General features: G+C 38.7%; 2 protein-coding genes across 5 annotated transcripts in view; one reads left to right on the top strand and one right to left on the bottom strand.

Moving 5' to 3' along the window:
- LOC133645463 (small ribosomal subunit protein eS27-like) overlaps positions 1–4,582 on the top strand; it is a 5,031-nt gene extending 449 nt beyond the window's left edge. Inside the window, exons 1-4 of one of the 3 annotated variants that reach the window (XM_062040300.1) lie at positions 22–112; positions 2,821–2,929; positions 4,219–4,329; positions 4,410–4,582. In XM_062040300.1, coding sequence (XP_061896284.1) covers positions 38–112; positions 2,821–2,929; positions 4,219–4,329; positions 4,410–4,438 — 324 coding nt within the window. In that variant the 5' untranslated portion in view covers positions 22–37 and the 3' untranslated portion in view covers positions 4,439–4,582. Of the gene's footprint in view, positions 1–21; positions 113–2,820; positions 2,930–4,218; positions 4,330–4,409 lie in introns of those variants that run through there. The other 2 variants (XM_062040301.1, XM_062040302.1) reach the window with 2 other exon arrangements.
- A 100-nt stretch (positions 4,583–4,682) lies between these two features.
- LOC133645461 (dnaJ homolog subfamily A member 4-like) lies at positions 4,683–19,824 on the bottom strand. 2 transcript variants are annotated; one of them, XM_062040298.1, is made up of 9 exons: positions 19,702–19,824; positions 19,372–19,496; positions 17,595–17,735; positions 11,068–11,245; positions 9,678–9,782; positions 9,375–9,602; positions 9,079–9,309; positions 8,911–9,011; positions 4,683–5,213 (listed from the first exon to the last, which is right to left on the bottom strand). In XM_062040298.1, the coding sequence occupies exons 3-9, from the start codon at positions 17,724–17,726 to the stop codon at positions 5,001–5,003; spliced, it is 1,188 nt and encodes a 395-aa protein (XP_061896282.1). In that variant the 5' UTR covers positions 17,727–17,735; positions 19,372–19,496; positions 19,702–19,824; the 3' UTR covers positions 4,683–5,000. The 2 variants fall into 2 exon arrangements, with proteins under 2 accessions (XP_061896282.1, XP_061896281.1); XM_062040297.1 differs by lacking the exon at positions 19,702–19,824 and having other exon boundaries at positions 19,372–19,530.
- Positions 19,825–20,117: the final 293 nt, after the last annotated feature.

The raw sequence follows: 20,117 nt of genomic DNA, 5'->3' as shown, positions 1-20,117 counted from the left end.
TCTATGTGCTGGAGGGGCCGTCTATGTGCTGGAGGGGATGCGGCGCGATGCTTTGCTCCAGAAAGAAGTCGGTTCCCACTTGTTTCCCCCACACACACGATTACTGCGTTATGTGAGCTAAATGTGTTTTGACATTGAAGTCGCTGCTAATTTCTGTGATGCGCGTCATGTTTGTAAATCTTCCAACGAACTCGCCATGTTTTGTTGACAAATGTGTGATTGTAGCTACATTCGTAATGTTGCGCCTTCATCGCTCCTTCACTACGTGGTGCGTGTCGTCAATAATGACAATTATTTCCAGAACAATTCCAACCGAACGGTGACGTTGACGTCATCAAAGATAAAATACGAAATCTTCCAACCTGTTGATTGGACCACATTATATACAGGGTTGTTGGTTTTTTGGACAATTGTGTGTCCACGCAGTTTTGCATTCTGCCTGCTTCAACATCATATTACTGCTATTAATGTTAAATATTGCTCCAAAAACTGTTATTAATGTTAAAGATTGCTCCAACATCATATTACTGTTATTAATGTTAAAGATTGCTCCAACATCATTTTACTGTTATTAATGTTAAAGATTGCTCCAACATCATATTACTGTTATTAATGTTAAAGATTGCTCCAACATCATATTACTGTTATTAATGTTAAAGATTGCTCCAACATCATATTACTGTTATTAATGTTAAAGATTACTCCAACATCATATTACTGTTATTAATGTTAGATTTCTCCAACATCATATTACTGTTATTAATGTTAAAGATTGCTCCAACATCATATTACTGTTGTTAATGTTAGATTTCTCCAACATCATATTACTGTTGTTAATGTTAGATTTCTCCAACATCATTTTACTGTTATTAATGTTAAAGATTACTCCAACATCATATTACTGTTATTAATGTTAAAGATTACTCCAACATCATATTACTGTTATTAATGTTAAAGATTACTCCAACATCATATTACTGTTATTAATGTTAAAGATTGCTCCAACATCATATTACTGTTATTAATGTTAGATTTCTCCAACATCATATTACTGTTATTAATGTTAAAGATTACTCCAACATCATATTACTGTTATTAATGTTAAAGATTTCTCCAACATCATATTACTGTTATTAATGTTAAAGATTGCTCCAACATCATATTACTGTTATTAATGTAAGCGGTAGAAAATGGATGGATGGATGGATTGCTCCAACATCATGTTACTGTTATTAATGTTAGATTTCTCCAACATCATTTTACTGTTATTAATGTTAAAGATTGCTCCAACATCATATTACTGTTGTTAATGTTAGATTTCTCCAACATCATATTACTGTTATTAATGTTAAAGATTGCTCCAACATCATATTACTGTTGTTAATGTTAGATTTCTCCAACATCATATTACTGTTATTAATGTTAAAGATTGCTCCAACATCATATTACTGTTATTAATGTTAAAGATTGCTCCAACATCATATTACTGTTGTTAATGTTAGATTTCTCCAACATCATTTTACTGTTATTAATGTTAAAGATTACTCCAACATCATATTACTGTTATTAATGTTAAAGATTGCTCCAACATCATATTACTGTTGTTAATGTTAGATTTCTCCAACATCATATTACTGTTATTAATGTTAAAGATTGCTCCAACATCATATTACTGTTGTTAATGTTAGATTTCTCCAACATCATTTTACTGTTATTAATGTTAAAGATTGCTCCAACATCATATTACTGTTATTAATGTTAGATTTCTCCAACATCATTTTACTGTTATTAATGTTAAAGATTACTCCAACATCATATTACTGTTATTAATGTTAAAGATTACTCCAACATCATATTACTGTTATTGTTAAAGATTGCTCCAACATCATATTACTGTTGTTAATGTTAGATTTCTCCAACATCATTTTACTGTTATTAATGTTAAAGATTGCTCCAACATCATATTACTGTTATTAATGTTAGATTTCTCCAACATCATTTTACTGTTATTAATGTTAAAGATTACTCCAACATCATATTACTGTTATTAATGTTAAAGATTGCTCCAACATCATATTACTGTTATTAATGTTAGATTTCTCCAACATCATATTACTGTTATTAATGTTAAAGATTGCTCCAACATCATATTACTGTTATTAATGTTAGATTTCTCCAACATCATTTTACTGTTATTAATGTTAAAGATTACTCCAACATCATATTACTGTTATTAATGTTAGATTTCTCCAACATCATATTACTGTTATTAATGTTAAAGATTACTCCAACATCATATTACTGTTATTAATGTTAAAGATTGCTCCAACATCATTTTACTGTTATTACTGTTAAAGATTGCTCCAACATCATATTACTGTTGTTAATGTTAGATTTCTCCAACATCATTTTACTGTTATTAATGTTAAAGATTACTCCAACATCATATTACTGTTATTAATGTTAGATTTCTCCAACATCATATTACTGTTATTAATGTTAAAGTTTGCTCCAACATCATATTACTGTTGTTAATGTTAGATTTCTCCAACATAATTTTACTGTTATTAATGTTAAAGATTACTCCAACATCATATTACTGTTATTAATGTTAAAGATTACTCCAACATCATATTACTGTTATTAATGTTAAAGATTTCTCCAACATCATATTACTGTTATTAATGTTAAAGATTGCTCCAACATCATATTACTGTTATTAATGTAAGCGGTAGAAAATGGATGGATGGATGGATTGCTCCAACATCATGTCACTGTTATTAATGTTAAATATGTTTTCTTACCTCTTAAATGTTGCAGTTGGCCAAAGATCTCCTCCATCCTTCCGTTGAATATGAGAGAAGACAACACAAAAAGAAAAGACTTGTTCAGTCTCCCAACTCCTATTTCATGGATGTGAAGTGCCCAGGTAAGCATGGCAAAGTGGAATAATTAGGGGTGTGACGGTTCAAAACAATTCAGGAACGATTTTTTTTTTTTTATAACTATACGATCTGAAACCATTCAGTAACTTTTTAGCCAAAAAAAAGTATTAAAAATCAACCAGTGTAACTGAAATAAATAGTGGACACTACAGGTGACGTTTCCTATATTCATGTTATTTCTTGTAAAAGGAATTCTGGATACAAATAAGCAAGTAAACTTTCAATAAAAGTACAGTAACCAACATTCAAACAGATTTACACGCTACTTCTGCGTTTGTTTTTCCAACAAGTAATACAATATTAATATCAAAAATGAAGGCGCAACCAACATCTCTTCAGGTTGAATTAACGGTAGATTTACCCGCTACTCTTGCTGTTTTTCAACATGGAAATACTACAAATACAAAATAAATTAAGAGCAATGGTGACCTGTTGCTACTCTAATAGTAATTCATTACTTTCAGTCACTTACACACAAACATCCCCTTTATGGTCAGGATGCGCTCTCCTGACCCAGCACACATACAGACAAGATGTAGGAATATAAAACTGATGGTTTGGCTCCTCCAAGTTAGGAGTGCCTCATTTTTTACTTTACCTCCTCCAGGAACTGCAGTCCTGTGTAATGACACTCGCTTGTAGTAAAGAAACTTTTACTTCAGTAAAGCGTCTCCGACGTCTCTTTTGATCCGGCCACACTGCTGTGTCATCCCTCGGTCCGGACGAGGATGGTAGGACCAGAAATAGACATCATTAACAGCTACGGTAGCAGAGTAATGTCACAACAAATGCAAACGGCACAGCAACATAGACACACAACGATGTTCCGTAAGTGACAGCGGACAAGTTGTCACATCCTTAGTGGCTTAAAGTTGTGTTTCAGCTTTTATTTTATGGCATTGCGGATTTTGCAATTGTGCTGCAGCTGAAAGTTGTATTGTAATTTGATAGTTTTGTTGTGACCTTTGTCAGCCACCATAGGTATCCGCCATTCTTGTTTTGCCGACTGATGGCGATGACGCCACAGACATACTTGAGTAATGTTTAACGTCCTTGTCATTAAGTGTTAAAGTCTGCCGTTGTTAAATGCAATGGGGTTTTTTCCCAGTGTCCATAAAACCGTATGCCTGTCAAAACGATGTTGGATCGATACCTATCTTCCGGAAGGCAAACTTTCCCAGCACAGATCAATGTAGTTGAAGCTAAGGAATATAAATCAAATGTATGGATTACTCGTCACAGCCCTAGTGATAATGTAGTTGTGTTGTTGCAGGCTGCTACAAGATCACAACGGTGTTCAGCCATGCCCAGACAGTGGTTCTGTGTGTGGGATGCTCCACTGTGCTATGTCAGCCTAAAGGAGGAAAGGCCAGACTCACAGAAGGTACTACTTGTAGTGCAACATGGCACAACATAACACTTGCATCTGAGCCTCAAGACATTTTTCTAAATTTGCCTTTACAGGTTGTTCTTTCAGGAGGAAGCAACACTAAAAAAAAGATTATTCCAATCGCTGGTTGAGGAATGTCACTATGCTGAGGACACAAGAATCATATTTGTGATTTTATAAGCTTGCTATGCCTTTAATACAATGAATTTGCAAGTCAATAAAACATGTGAAAAACTGAAGCACACAGGGACTTTTATTCATAAGTAAAACATTGTTTTTTTGTTGTGACTGAAATAACCTTCACAGAAAGCAAGTCCTTTAAAGCTTCCGTACAATACAGCCGTCAATCAAGCTCACAGGGAATTTATTAAATACATATATAAAAGAAGCGCCAACATAACGATGGCAGAACAGGAACACAAACCTAGCACAACGTAGTCCATGGAAAGTTAAATAAAAGCAGTGTTTTTGTGAAGTAACAGTTCAGATCATTTAGTAAATGGCAAGAGTGGGTTGCAGGCAGAGGAAGTTTTGACGTTCCAAATACGAACTGAACTGTACTACTTGGTTGCAAATTCATGTTTAAATCTCAATGGCTACTTTCAACAAAGGCATTGGTCAAACTAGATTTAGGTCACCTTGTCCGTAGTGTGACAAGACTACAGTTATTGTGTCTGACACTGCACGCCGCTTCTGGGACTGCCCTCGTCTTCCTCATACGCCGCTCTGTTGTTCCGCTGTTGCGTCCGCTCGTCCACATCGCAGAGTTCTACCTCCTCTGTGTCGTCGGCGATCCTCACGTCCTCTCTGGGAGGAAGCAGCCTTTCCAGCTGGTACATGAGATGCTCTGGGAGCCAGTTTTTCTCTGGAAACTCCACCTAGACAGCCAGGGAAATAGTAAATGGGCTATACTTGTATAGCGCTTTTCTACCTTCAAGGTACTCAAAGCGCTTTGACACTATTTCCACATTCACACACTGATGGCAGGAGCTAATCAAGACCCTAACCACGACCCATCAGGAGCAAGGGTGAAGTGTCTTGCCCAAGGACACAACGGCAGTGACTCGGATGGTGGAAGCAATCCGGATGATTATTTTCCTCTTTGGTTCGGAGGACACGACGTCCACAATTTCCAAAAACAATTTGAAATGTGGACTCGTCAGACCACAGAACACTTTTCCACTTTGCATCAGTCCATCTTAGATGAGCTCAGGCCCAGCGAAGCCGACAGCGTTTCTGGGTGTTGTTGATAAACGGTTTTTGCCTTGCATAGGAGAGTTTTAACTTGCACTTACAGATGTAGCGACCAACTGTAGTTACTGACAGTGGCTTTCTGAAGTGTTCCTGAGCCCATGTGGTGATATCCTTTACACACTGATGTGGCTTGTTGATGCAGTACAGCCCGAGGGATGGAAGGTCACGGGCTTAGCTGCTTACATGCAGTGATTTCTCCACATTCTCTGAACCCTTTGATGATATTACGGAGCGTAGATGGTGAAATCCCTAAATTCCTTGCAATAGCTGCTTGAGAAAGGTTTTTCTTAAACTGTTCAACAATTTGCTCACGCAATTGTCGACAAAATGGTGACCCTCGCCCCATCCTTGTTTGTGAATGACTGAGCATTTCATGGAATCTACTTTTATACCCACTCATGGCACCCACCTGTTCCCAATTAGCCTGCTCACCTGTGGGATGTTCCAAATAAGTGTTTGATGAGCATTCCTCAACTTTATCAGTATTTATTGCCACCTTTCCCAACTTCTTTGTCACGTGTTGCTGGCATCAAATTCTAAAGTTAATGATTTTTTGCAACAAAAAAAAATGTTTATCAGTTTGAACATCAAATATGTTGTCTTTGTAGCATATTCAACTGAATATGGCTTGAAAATTATTTGCAAATCATTGTATTCACTTTATATTTACATCTAACACAATTTCCCAACTCATATGGAAGCGGGGTTTGTATATCCAGTGTTTCCCATAAACTGCCAAGATACCTGTGGCGGTGGGGGCGTGGCTATGGGCGTGGTCACCATGACATAATCGAGTAATTTGCATAATTTACTACAATGATATGATTTTCTCCAAAAAGGCTCAAAAAATGTATACTTACTAATTAATAATAACAGTTTTGTTTTAAACGTCCATCCATCCATCCATCAATCCATTTTACAATATAATTACAACACTTTATGTACATATTTATATACAGATTTGAACAATAAGTTATTCACTGAAATATATTTATTAATTGTGGTTCTTACAAAAAATATATCTTATAAAAATATAAAAGCTAAAATGTCTCTTAAAGCTCTGCCCCTTTAATTAGTGCATATAATAATTTAACTTTAGCCTACTACTACAACCATATTATTTACCAGCAACATAAAGTGAAACAGAGGCAGAGGTGTCCTGCCACAGTCAGTAACAAATAAACAGAAAACAGTAGTGGTGGTAGATAGGGTTGGGTATCAAGTATCGATTGGAACCGGGACTAACTTTCCGATTCTCCCGGTATCGTTCAAAAGTTTAAATTTCGATTCCTATTTTCGATACCCAGTCCGCCGACCGGAAAAAAAAAAGAAAAAAAAAAAGTCAGCCGAACCGGAAGAAGAAGACGCTGAGCACCAACGAAGAAGCGCCCACCGCCGGAAGTGTTAGCATAGCCGAGCGAGTCAGTCAAGCTCAAGCATGGATAGCGGGCGTCGGCGGTCGAAAGTGTGGCTTTACTTTACAAAAAAAATATGAAATAACCGCAAAATAACAGAGCTCCATGTCCATCAAGAAAGGAGTGGAGAGAGAGCTGCAGATGTACCAGGACGTTCCACCGATACTTATGTCTGACGACCCTGCTGCATGGTGGTGGTCCGGTGGAACCAACAAAAGACTTATCCTTTGCCGTCAGATCTCGCTTTCTCCTATTTATGCGTTCAAGCTTCTTCCACACCCAGCGAAGGTGTATTTTCCACAGCAGGAGAAACTATCTGTCCAGAACTCCCACGCATCCTGCCTGAGAAGGCGGATATGCTCATTTTCCTAAACAACAACTGTCTCTGATTTTATACTGTACCTGCTGCTAATCTGGACTGGCTTTTGCAAGTTGTTTCTTATTGTTTCTTTGCTTTTCTGCACCAGGTTAGCCCATCAGTGGGAGCACGCTAACATTTTTAAGTACCTGCAGCATCATACACTTGTGTGTGTAAATGTGTTTTCATGAGGTTTCCTGCAGCATCATACACTTGTGTGTGTAAATGTGTTTTCATGAGGTTTCCTGCAGCATCATACACTTGTGTGTGTAAATGTGTTTTCATGAGGTTTCCTGCAGCATCATACACTTGTGTGTGTAAATGTGTTTTCATGAGGTTTTCAAAAATAAAGCTCTCTTGAAGAAAGTGTACCCCTGGGAAAATGTATTCATAATTTATAATATTTATATTCAAGTTCATAGAATTGATATTTATATTCTAGTTGAAAACAGCCCTGTGAGGAATTTATAGCAAAGTTCATAAAAAGTTAATAGAATTAAAATGGATGGAGAATGTCAGACTATTTCATTCAGAAAGACTGTAGGTTAGCTAGCTCATTTAAAATATCCTAAACTTTTTTTTGACCCTGCCTCTTAAAAGAATCGGGATTGAGAATCGCCAGGAATCGGAATCAAAACAAAGAACCGGAATCGGAATCGTTCGAATTCAAACGATACCCAACCCTAGTGGTAGATAGACACAGAGCTTCATCAAACATCTGATCCACTGAACAAAGAGCTCCAAAAATCTTGACCCTACACTTCTCTTTTGTAAAGTAAATGAACTGCCGATACGGGCATCTACATCAACATCTACAACTACATCAACTATATGATCATCTACATCTACATCAACTATATGATCATCTACATCAACTATATGATCATCTACATCTACATCAACTATATGATCATCTACATCAACTATATGATCATCTACATCTACATCAACTATATGATCATCTACATCTACATCAACTATATGATCATCTACATCAACTATATGATCATTTACATCTACATCAACTATATGATCATCTACATCAACTATATGATCATCTACATCTACATCAACTATATGATCATCTACATCTACATCTACATCAACTATATGATCATTTACATCTACATCAACTATATGATCATCTACATCAACTATATGATCATATACATCTACATCAACTATATGATCATCTACATCTACATCAACTATATGATCATCTACATCTACATCAACTATATGATCATCTACATCTACATCTACTATATGATCATCTACATCTACATCTACATCAACTATATGATCATCTACATCTACATCAACTATATGATTTGCCTAAGAAGCTGGACAGGACAACAACAAAAAAAAACATTTTTTGTTGCGGCCTTAATTCTTTCGTGGGGGGGTGCCACAAATAAATGAATGTGTGTGAAACACTGATATCAGTAACGAAACAGGAAGAGAGCTGCAGCACGTCTACGATGAAATTGCATGTGAAGCACCCTGTTACCATTTACACATACTTCTACACGCAAAACAAGCTCTTACCTCAAACTTGATGATGAGTTGGCCCTTTTCGTAAGGGCTCTTATATATCGGCATGCCTTCGTTCTGCACCAGCTTTGTGTCATTGTTCTTTATTACTTCACCTTAAATTGTGACAAACAATAGACCTTAGTAACAGCACAATAAGGCCAGTCGACATGTTGCGCTGACCTGGTAGTAAGCTGATGAGGAGTGTTCTATTGTCCAGAGTGTTGACGGCCTTGCGGAATCCACACAGGGACTCCACAAGTTTAATGTTCATCTTCATTATCAGACTGTCTTCGCTTCGTTTGAAATCGCTGTGATCTTTCTGATCCAACACGATGATGACATCACCAGGCTCCAGGTCAGGTTCCTGGTCACCTTCCCCGTGAAATGTAATTTTTTGACCATCTTTCATACCTGGGAGCCAAAAATGATCAATTTAGTGATTACCACTCATGTTTCACATTAAGAATGAGTATCACCTTTGTCAATGTGGACTTCGAGAATTTTCTTCTTGCGTTCTACTTTGTGCCCATTACAGTTCTTGCAGCGGTCCTTAGCACTAAAAGACTCGCCCTGACCATGACAATCTCCACACATGCTTTGAATCTGCTGAATCATGCCTGGTCCTATCTGCTGTACTTTGATCTGCACTCCTCTACCTTTACAGTTGGAACATTTCTGCAAGGTACCCTTTTTACCACCATAGCCTGTAATACAAACAGTAAGCATTTGAATGATCAACATGCTTCAAGAAAGTTACAATTGTTTAAAGCGACACGTACCTTCACACTTTTCACATATGACATTCTTCTGGAGTGCCAGCTTTCTTGTGCTGCCGTTGTACATGTCCTCAAGTGAAACACTGAGCTGGTGGATAATGTTCTTCCCTATAAAACCATCAAATAGAGCAGGGGTGTCAAAGTCAAATGGACGGAGGGCCAAATAAAAAATTTAGCTACAAGCCGAGGGCCGGACTGTTCGAATGTTCATTGAAAAATTTTTAAATGACGCATATAGTCTAGTGAACCTAATTGAACCTACTGAAAACCTAACAAATATATTCCAATATGATCAGATAAATAAAGCAATATTTTCTTATGGCTCTGTCAGTAATCTTTAATTTTCAACAGACACAAAAGACAAATTTCCTTTATATAAAAATCCCCATAACATGAACATTAAATGAAAGAAACCGGTATTCAAGGCACCATCAGTAGCCTATATTTTCTATTTTAGCAAAAGTGGGCTAAATTTACTTCAAAGAAAAAAACAATAATAGCAATTTTCTATCATCCACTCAACTGAAATATTTTTAAAATATAATTAAATTGAAATACAATAAAATAAAGTGCAAAAATCTATAAATCAAAAACAACACTTTGTTTAAGGAGAAGTAACATGCAGTGAAAACAAATATTAAACTTTAACTTTTAAACTTGAATTGAGTAAAAACTCTAAATATGTGATTGCACAGTAATGTTCACATTAAACCCCCCTCCTCCCTCCGTGGGAGGGAGGCGAGTTGGGTGCCCGAAACCCCCCGCTGGTTTCGGCCCGCCCCTTGGCGCGCGTGGCACGGCGGGCTCCGCGACCCGACGGCTGGCCCTCGTGGCTTGACGGCGGGCGCGTCCCGACGGGCCGCGCGTAGGGGTCAAACGCAGAAGTCTCAGGGCCTCGTGGTGAGGGGGTGGCCTGCGGGTTTCGGCCCGCTTGACCCCCCCGCTCCGCTTGGCGCGCGCGGCACATGACGGGTTCCGCCACCGACGCTCGGGCTGCAGCCCGACGGTGGTGCGGGCCCGGCGGTGACGCGCGGTTTGGGGAAACAAAGCAGAAGTCTCAGGGCCTCGGGGCCGGGTTTCGGCCCGCCCCCTTGGCGCGCGTGGCACGGCGGGCTCCGTGACTGACGGCCGGGCTGCAGCCCTTCGGCCGGCAGGCGCGTCCCGGCGGGCCGCTCGCCCCCTTTCGGAACCTTGGACCGGCATCCGCTTGGTGCGTGTAAAAGATCTGCGGTCTGCGGGCCGGTTCTAATAATAAATCAAGATCATCCCAAGGGCCGTAAAAAACCTTCTCGCGGGCCGGATATGGCCCGCGGGCCTTGACTCTGACATATGTGAAATAGAGTGAAATATTGGCTATCAGTGCATTATTTAAGCTTGTCATATTTGCACTAACCTCTCCTGTCTCTCTGCATCCTTCCGCCTCCTCCGCCGAAGAACATGTTGAAAATGTCCATGGGGGATGATCCTCCACCCATGCCGCCATCTTTAATTGCCTGTTCCCCTCCTTGGTCGTACAGATCCCTCTTTTTGGGATCCGAAAGCACGTCATACGCTTGAGATATAAGCTTAAACTGCAGACATAGGAGACAGGAAATGAGTCCTAAGTACTGTATGATGATGGCTGAAGGTTTATATGTAAAAGTATAGTTTAGCTTATTTGTGATAATGTAAGACATTTATAATTCCTGCCACATGTAATTACCATACAAATACTGGCCTTTGCTTTAATAGACAGGCACTAATAAAAACGGTCTGAAAAAGATGGTTTGTCTATTTTTCGGTTTTAAATTTATACATGTAAACCAACAGGTGGCGCCAAACACCTCCACCCTAAGCCAGTTAGCGCTTTTTTTCCCATCACTTACACACACCAAATATTCATTCAAGACTCAGCTCAAAAGAAGTGGCTTGAAGGCGGTGTTAAAAAAATGACTTTTAAAATGTAATTATAGTTTCCCAAAAGAGTATTTGAATTATTTACGGAATCACTGTTTATTAAATGTAATTAACATCAAGGTAAATAAATAAATACATTACTTTAAAAAATGTAAAATATTAGTCGAAGCAGTTGAGAGATGTTTTATGAGGTCAGAGTGTGTAAATGTGTTCCTTAAAAGGCGGTGCCTGTTGCCAAGCAACGCGAGACATCAGCCAGAGCTCATAGCACATTTACCTCGGCATTGGCAGTTTACGGAGAGTGATGGCAGATGTGTGGAATTTGTTCACTGAATTGTTTGAGCACGAGTTAATAAAGGATATCACGTTCGTTTGGAGTGTGGCGGTGGTTGTTGCTTGCACTAGTAAAAATATGCTGTACTTCTGACGCTGTCAAATGGTGTGTTCCATTTGTACTGGGAAGTCAGAATTTCTTAGTTCTTAGTCACAATATCAAATGGAACGCCCCTCGAAGTCAGATTCCCGACTCGGAAAGTCGTAGCATTCTCACCACCCCCGAGTTTGTTTCAAAGATGGCTGCTCTGAATGTAAACAATTATATTCGCTTCTATAACATCCGTTATTAGCACTTCTGATTAGTTTATGTCGCAGTAAATCAGCTATGTATAATGTATTGTTGTACATTTACACATAGTAACAGCGCTCAAATGTTACCACGGCAATGCCGCGGTAAAATTCCCAGGTAAGTGGAACGCAACATAATTGCCTTACTACATCAAAAGTAGCATGCCACGTAACATCCAACTTAAGTAAGTACATTGTATTTATATAGCACTTCTCCCAGAGAGCTCACAAAGTGCTTCAAATGGTTAACATACATGTAGCAAGATCAGAACAAGCGTACAGCATGATGCAACAGCAAAGACCGCAAATAAAAAAAATATGATGAATAAAAACTATATAAAATAATAATGAAAAAATTGAATATATCAGGAATGCACAATTAAAATGTGTTTAAAGGCCTACTGAAATGAATTTTTTTTATTCAAACGGGGATAGCAGATCTATTCTATGTGTCATACTTGATCATTTCGCGATATTGCCATATTTTTGCTGAAAGGATTTAGTATAGAACAACGACGATAAAGATTGCAACTTTTGGTATCTGATAAAAAAAAGGCTTGCACCTACCGGAAGTAGCGTGACGTAGTCAGTTGAACATATACGCAAAGTTCCCTATTGTTTACAATGATGGCCGCATGAAGTGAGAGAGATTCGGACCGAGAAAGCGACAATTTCCCCATTAATTTGAGCGAGGATGAAAGATTTGTGGATGAGTAAAGTGCAAGTGAAGGACTAGTGGGGAGTTGAAGCTATTCAGATAGGGAAGATGCTGTGAGAGCCGGGGGTGACCTGATATTCAGCTGGGAATGACTACAACAGTAAATAAACACAAGACATATATATACTCTATTAGCCACAACACAACCAGGCTTATATTTAATATGCCACAAATTAATCCTGCATAAAAACACCTGCGTGTTTGTTATGCTAGCTCCTAGCTCCTCTGCTAGCTCCTAGCTCCATAGAACACGCCAATACAATTCAAACACCTGATCAACACACACAATCACTCAGCCCAAAAGACCGTTTACCTAACCCAAGGTTCATAAAGCTTATATATTTTTTAAAAGTTACGTACGTGACGCGCACATACGGTCAAGTTATCGAATGTTTAGCAGCCAAGGCTGCATACTCACGGTACCTGATATTCAGCTGGGAATGACTACAACAGTAAATAAACACAAGACATATATATACTCTATTAGCCACAACACAACCAGGCTTATATTTAATATGCCACAAATTAATCCTGCATAATAACACCTGCGTGTTTGTTATGCTAGCTCCTAGCTCCTCTGCTAGCTCCTAGCTCCATAGAACACGCCAATACAATTCAAACACCCGATCAACACACACAATCACTCAGCCCAAAAGACCGTTCACCTAACCCAAGGTTCATAAAGCTTATATATTTTTAAAAAGTTACGTACGTGACGCGCACGTACGGTACGGTACGTGTTATGCTAGCTCCTAGCTCCTCTGCTAGCTCCTAGCTCCATAGAACACGCCAATACAATTCAAACACATGATCAACACACACAATCACTCAGCCCAAAAGACCGTTCACCTAACCCAAGGTTCATAAAGCTTATATATTTAAAAAAAGTTACGTACATACGCAAAAAAAAGCCAAAGCTGCATACTCACAGTAGCACGTCTGCGTCTTTGTCATCCAAATCAAAGTAATCCTGGTAAGAGTCTGTGTTGTCCCAGTTCTCTACAGGCGTCTGTGTATCCAAATCAAAAGTCCTCCTGGTTAGAGTCTCTGTTATCCGAGTTCTTCCATCTTGACTGCATCTTTCGGGAATGTAAACAAAGAAGCGCCGGCTGTGTACTGTTGTGGCTGACTACGTTCGAAAAATACGTCCATTTCGCACCGACAACTTTCTTCTTTGCTTGCTCGGCTTCCTTCTCCATAATGCAATGAACATGATTGAAACAGATTCACGAACACAGATGTCCAGAATACTGTGGAATTATGAAATGAAAACAGAGCTTTTTCGTATCGGCTTCAATGTGGAAGGCATACCCGTGTTCGTCGGGCTACGTCACACGCATACGTCATCCTCAGAGGCGTTTCTAACCGGAAGTTTAGCGGCAAATTTAAAATGTCACTTTATAAGTTAACCCGGCCGTATTGGCATGTGTTATAATGTTAAGATTTCATCATTGATATATAAACTATCAGACTGCGTGGTCGGTAGTAGTGGGTTTCAGTAGGCCTTTAACTGCCTTTTAAAAATCAATAATGGCATAACGTACGTAAAAGTAATTAACTAGATTACTCGTTACTGGTAACAGTAACAACGTTATGTAACGGCATTTCACATGAAACACTGCTCGCAAGTTAATCACAGTCATCCACTGTCGAGCAGCTAAGAAGTATGAAAAATACAACATAATGAATGAATGTTTTTTTTTAATTGGTCTTAAAAAAAGTAAATTGTTTTGTAATTGTTTTGGGGACCACATTTCCAGAGGGGGCCAGACTTCTCTCAACTATTATTCTTATTTTGTATAAACCTGAGAATCTGCTGTTTTCAAAGTTGAAGATCAAAGATTTTTTATATGACAGCCCTCAAATGTTTTTAAGAATATGCTACAAGAATAATAGTATTTGCCAAGTCTGTTGAACTAAACTTGTCTGGTGTCGTTACCGGACTGGAATTGGGCCCCATGCTGCCAGTTGAATAACCCTGACTGATATGACCATACATGTGACACTATAATGATGTCATTTTGCATTGTTTGCTGTATATTCATTATGCATTGCAAGAAGTTAAAAAAAACAAAACACAGGATGCAAAACAAATGTCGCTTCTTTTTTTTACTTTTTTTGTTTTTGTTTTTGTTTTTGAAAGACGCCTGTCAGTGCTTTAAGATGAGAGAGGGGCCCACAGCAGCACTGACAGCTTATTGAGATAAGCTACACTTGCTGTCATGTCAGTCTCAAACCATCTGTTTACTAGATTTGTAACAAGTCTTCTGGGGGGTTTTATGAGGAAAAAAGGAGTATCTAAACAAGTCTACCTACTTGCTAAATATAGCAACAAATGGCTAATTTAGCAGCAGAAATCCCTTCCATCCATCCATCCATCCATCCGTTTTCTACCGCTTGTCCCTCTCGGGGTGGCTGGAGCCTACTCAACTGTGTTCGGGCGGAAGGCGGGGTACAACCTAAACTTTGTGCCCCGTAAAGAAAGGCCTCCCTACGCCCGTGAAGCCCTGTAGTTTGGTAAAGCAGCTACCCAGCAACCACAAGTATTTGGAAAGGAAGACCACTACAAAGAGGCATTGCATAACAGGGTTTCCCCTACATTGCCAACATACACCTAGGAAATCATTTTCTAATTTGCATAATTTGATGATGATATGATTGTCTTTAAAAAGGTTTACATATATCAAAAACAAATCTGCTTTATTAATTAATATTAACATATTTTTATATTATATAATTTTGCTCCATTTTCAATTGTTGCAGCTTATGGTACAATGTACTTTGTTAAGAATGTTTTCAAGTGTCCAAAGACTTTCAGTGACTTTTTTTTCATTAAAAATGACTAGCAACAAATCTAGCATCTTTTTCTGGTGTTATTGTAGACTGTATTTGTGTTTTGAGACTTCTGAACAGCGAGCTGCAGCGCGTATGACGTCACACTTGCTTCGCGCTGCTGCTGCTCCAGTTGAACTTTCTCTCCTTAAAAGCCGCTAGCGTCCTCTTAAACGGGAACTGCACTTTTTTGGGAATTTTGCCTATCGTTCAATCATTATGAGAGACAAGAAAACACTTCTCTTTTCCTGGATCTGATGTGAAAAGATCAGACTTGAAGCACTTTGGAGCGTTTAGACAAGCAAAAAAAGCCAATCTGAGTCACTTGAGGGCAAAAAAAATCTAATTTGGTGTAAAGTGTAAACAGGGCCTTGGAGTGAAGGACGAAGACAGAAGTGTGTGCCCGGTAGGGAATTTGTGTTGGGATTGGGCCGTTTTTTTGCATAAAATTGGCAATAAGACTTCGCTTCTGGAGGCTACAATACATTATATTACCATATTTTCCGGGCCATAGGGCACACCGGACTATATGGCGCACTGCCAATGAGCGGGTCTATTTCCATACAAAAGGCGCACCGGATTACAGGCCGCATTAAAGGGGTCATATTATGATTTTTTTTCTAAATGTAGAACACTTCCTTGTGGTCTACATAACATGTAATGGTGGTTCTACGGTCCAAATGTTGCATAGATGATGTTTACACATCATCTTCAAGTCGCTTTCTGACAGTCTCTTCAAGATGCGCCGTTTTGTGGGCGGTCTTATTTACGTGGCTCACCTTCGGCAGCGTCTTCTCCCCGTCATCTTTGTTGTAGCGTGCAAGGACGGGAGTGGAAGAAGTGTCAAAAGATGGCGCTAACTGTTTTAATGACATTCACACTTTACTTCAATCAATAACGGAGCAGCATCTCCTCATCCGTGGCTCACGCCGCGAATGTGTCCCGTGAAAAACCGTCTGACCGGAACTCTTTAAAAACTAAAGTCCCGTGGGTGAATAATGTAAACTCACTACACCGGTATGTTTTAGCGCTTTCATGGCGAGTCTACTGACAGATATAAGTAAGAACTTTACACTACTTTATATTAAAAATGGCAACAGCGGAGGATGAATGTCCCATAACAAGAAGATAAGAGAAATATAAGAAGCTTTTCGACTACGATGTCGCCACGGACTACAAAGGCGGAGGCGCGTAATTTTCAGGACTTATGCAGATCCCAAATACAGATCAGAAGGTAAGAGAAGTTGCTTTTGCATAATACTGCAAAACAAAACGCCAGATAATATGTCTTACCTAATACACACACCATAATAATACTCCTATGTTGAAGCACAGTACAATCCATCAAGTGGTGCGGCTTCATTCACGTATCTCTTATGTGTGACTGCCATCATACTGCAGTCTACACGTATCTCTTTTGTGTGACTGCCATCTACCGGTCACACTTATTTCACCATGTACCAAATAAAACAGCTTCGAAGTCGGTAAGCACAACCAAAATTATTTTGTACATTAGGCGCACCGGTTTATAAGGCGCACTGTCGAGTTTTGAGAAAATGTAATCATTTTAAGTGCGTTGAAAAATACGGTACTTATATTTTTTTTCATGTAAAGATCCCTTATTTTTAAAGTGTGGCGGCTTTAATTTGGCGGTGCGCCATTATCAGTTACATTAAGGTGAAACAATGCATAATAAGTTTTACATCCTGTAGTATTTCAGGTTGTGACACAGAGCTAACAACCTAGCCTGTAGTAGCTAGAAAGAGAAGCTTCCAGATCTTTCCAGAGAGTTCCTGGCTGTGTAACCCTAGACGGAGGCCCATAGATGTCTATATTTAGCGTTCACTCACCTTCTCTCCCTCGTTGGGGTTCTTGTCTGGGTGATATTTCAGGGCCAGTTTTCTGTAGGCTTTCTTTATCTCGTCGGCAGATGCTTTTGGACCGACACCCAGAAGATCGTAGAAGCCGGTTTCGCGAACCATTATTATAACCTGTATATAAAAAAAACACAAGCCTTTCTTGAGAAATTCTTTCTTTAGAACATGAACACACTTACAGCATATTACATCACACAATTTCATGTCATGTCACTTTACATCATGTCCGAAAAGGAGTAAGAAGAAGCAAAGCTTATTGAATCCTACCCCTTCCCCACTTCAGAGCGTTTACAAATATATACATTCATTTACCGACCTTTTTATAGTAAAATGACATCCGTGAATGATTAATACAGCAGTTTTGTAATATATAATTAAGTCAGTCATGCTACACATACTGAGATGAAGAATATCTTATTTTCAATAAGGTTGAAAGTGTTTCTCATAATTACCGTATATTACCAAATAACCGCCCATGTCCTACTAGCCACCATTTTGTGAATTAACCGCCTCTTCCTAATATGTCCAAATAGCCGCCCATGGGCTGTTATTTACATAATTTAGATTAAAATGCTACTGGGGTTGCGTTTGCTGCAGTATTATTGTTTTGATGGTTTTATAGAGTACTTGGTACCATCATTTCATTTCTCCTGTATGCTGCTTTGTTTAAAACTTGGAGTACTGTAGCCTTTATTTGATTTAAGTGACAGTATTATTGTTCTGTTTTGATGGTGGGTTTTATACTTGAGTACTTGGTAGCATCATTTTATTTTTCCCGGTAGGCTCCTTTATTTAAAAAGTCTATTTATTTTTAGTATTGGTATATTCTATATGACAATTGTTGCACTACTGCCATGTTGAGGCCTTGTTGATCTCTTGTCTTTTGATAGCCTACCTCATGTTGATCTCTTGTTTTTTTGTTTGTATGTTTACAATAGCTTTTACATTTAAAGTTTTTTGTACGAAAAAAAAAATACTGGACAGTAACCATTGTAACCAAATCAATGGCCTGGTGCAGGCTGGTGGAAAAATAAATAAAATCCTTGTGCAAATAACCGCCTGCTTATTTTAAACGCCTGTCTCCAAAATCGATTTTGGGAAATAAACGCCCGGGCTTCTTTTTTGGTAATATACGGTATTCTTATTTGTACTTTGTAAGCACTATTAATTTATCTTAAACTGGATCATATCAGTACATTGTTTAACTTCTTTACTTAATCCATTCCATCATTTAATTCCACATACTGAAATGCTAAAGGTTCTAAGTGTTGTACGTGCATACACGTTTTCAATTACATTTACCTCTAAGGTTATATTTCTCCTCTTTAGTAGAGAAGAATTGTTGTACGTTCTTTGGCAGCAGGTTATAGTTTGCTTTGTACATCATTTTAGCTGTTTGCAATTTGACCAAATCATCGAACTTCGATATTTTGGACTCAATAAATTCCGGGTGATTGTGAGTGGTCACCATGTTAAGTTGGTAACGTTGGATACGCTGCCAACGAACAGGCTGGTGGAAACAAAGCTAGAAAGGCGTTATTTCAAATAACCCCCACATTAATACAATAACACCGACATTAAGGGGGAAAAAGGGATGTTAGTGGCATTAGGATTATTCGAACTTCAAAGACTTGATAGTAACAAGCACGTGTTAGTCATCTAATATTTCTTAATACGGTTAACGCCTAAGAGTCGCTTTAATAGATTCGTGAATTAACCCACACTCCTTTGTATTGCCCAGGTTCCTTACTTGTTTGATGTTTTCCTCTCCGGGGAAAAAGGGAAGTATTTGTTGGCCAAATTGAAGCCGGTGCGGGCAAGAAGTCTGTCTTTAATATAGCTGCTGCTCCTCCGCGTGGAACTTTCTGGAGTGTTCTAGCAAAAGCAGACCGGAAGCTTCGTTAGCAAGAAATCCACGTTGCCAGATGGGAAAAGACAAATTATCGTATCACTATCTTAAAATGATCGTGTTTTTTAAAATAATGATCGTACATGCCCTATTTGACGTTGCTCAGGACTGTCATACATAGTAAAACATTACTATATACCGTGTATAGAGTAGATTGTAATGGAGTTTTACCTTGAAATCAACAAGCAGCACTGTGGGGGGTGGAAAATAATGCCACCGGGATAACAGTGCCCCCACTTGGCTGTAAAGAGGTTTTTATTTATTTGTCATCCATGAATTGAAAGGGTCAAATTATCGTACAATTATGATAAATTCTGACATATTGATGGTGACGTTATCGTACACATTTGATAGTCATTGTACTTTTGGCAACGCTATGCCAGCAAAGACCGATAAGACCAGGGAAAGGGTACGGAAGCCCCGATGGGACAACAACATTCTGTAAAGAAAATCAATACTGCACTGTTGATAGAAAACATTTGGAGCGAATTACGACAACTCCTCCAATGAGAGATGTCCGATAATATCGGCCTGCCCATATTATCGGCCGATAAATGCTTTGAAATGTAATATCGGAAATTATCGGT

This window comes from Entelurus aequoreus, unplaced genomic scaffold, assembly GCF_033978785.1.
Source record: "Entelurus aequoreus isolate RoL-2023_Sb unplaced genomic scaffold, RoL_Eaeq_v1.1 HiC_scaffold_122, whole genome shotgun sequence".
Lineage (NCBI taxonomy): Eukaryota > Metazoa > Chordata > Actinopteri > Syngnathiformes > Syngnathidae > Entelurus > Entelurus aequoreus.
Note: the sequence above shows the minus strand (reverse complement) of the source record. Positions and strands in the feature narration are given on the sequence as shown.

Excerpts from the sequence above, each read along its gene's own strand:
- LOC133645461 (XM_062040298.1), bottom strand. The coding sequence starts at position 17,726 with ATGGTTCGCGAAACCGGCTTCTACGATCTTCTGGGTGTCGGTCCAAAA. Across the intron at positions 9,783-11,067 it reads GATGCAGAGAGACAGGAGAG|GGAAGAACATTATCCACCAG; the intron begins GTTAGTGCAAAT and ends ATGGTTTTATAG. Across the intron at positions 5,214-8,910 it reads AACTCATCATCAAGTTTGAG|GTGGAGTTTCCAGAGAAAAA; the intron begins GTAAGAGCTTGT and ends CTGGCTGTCTAG.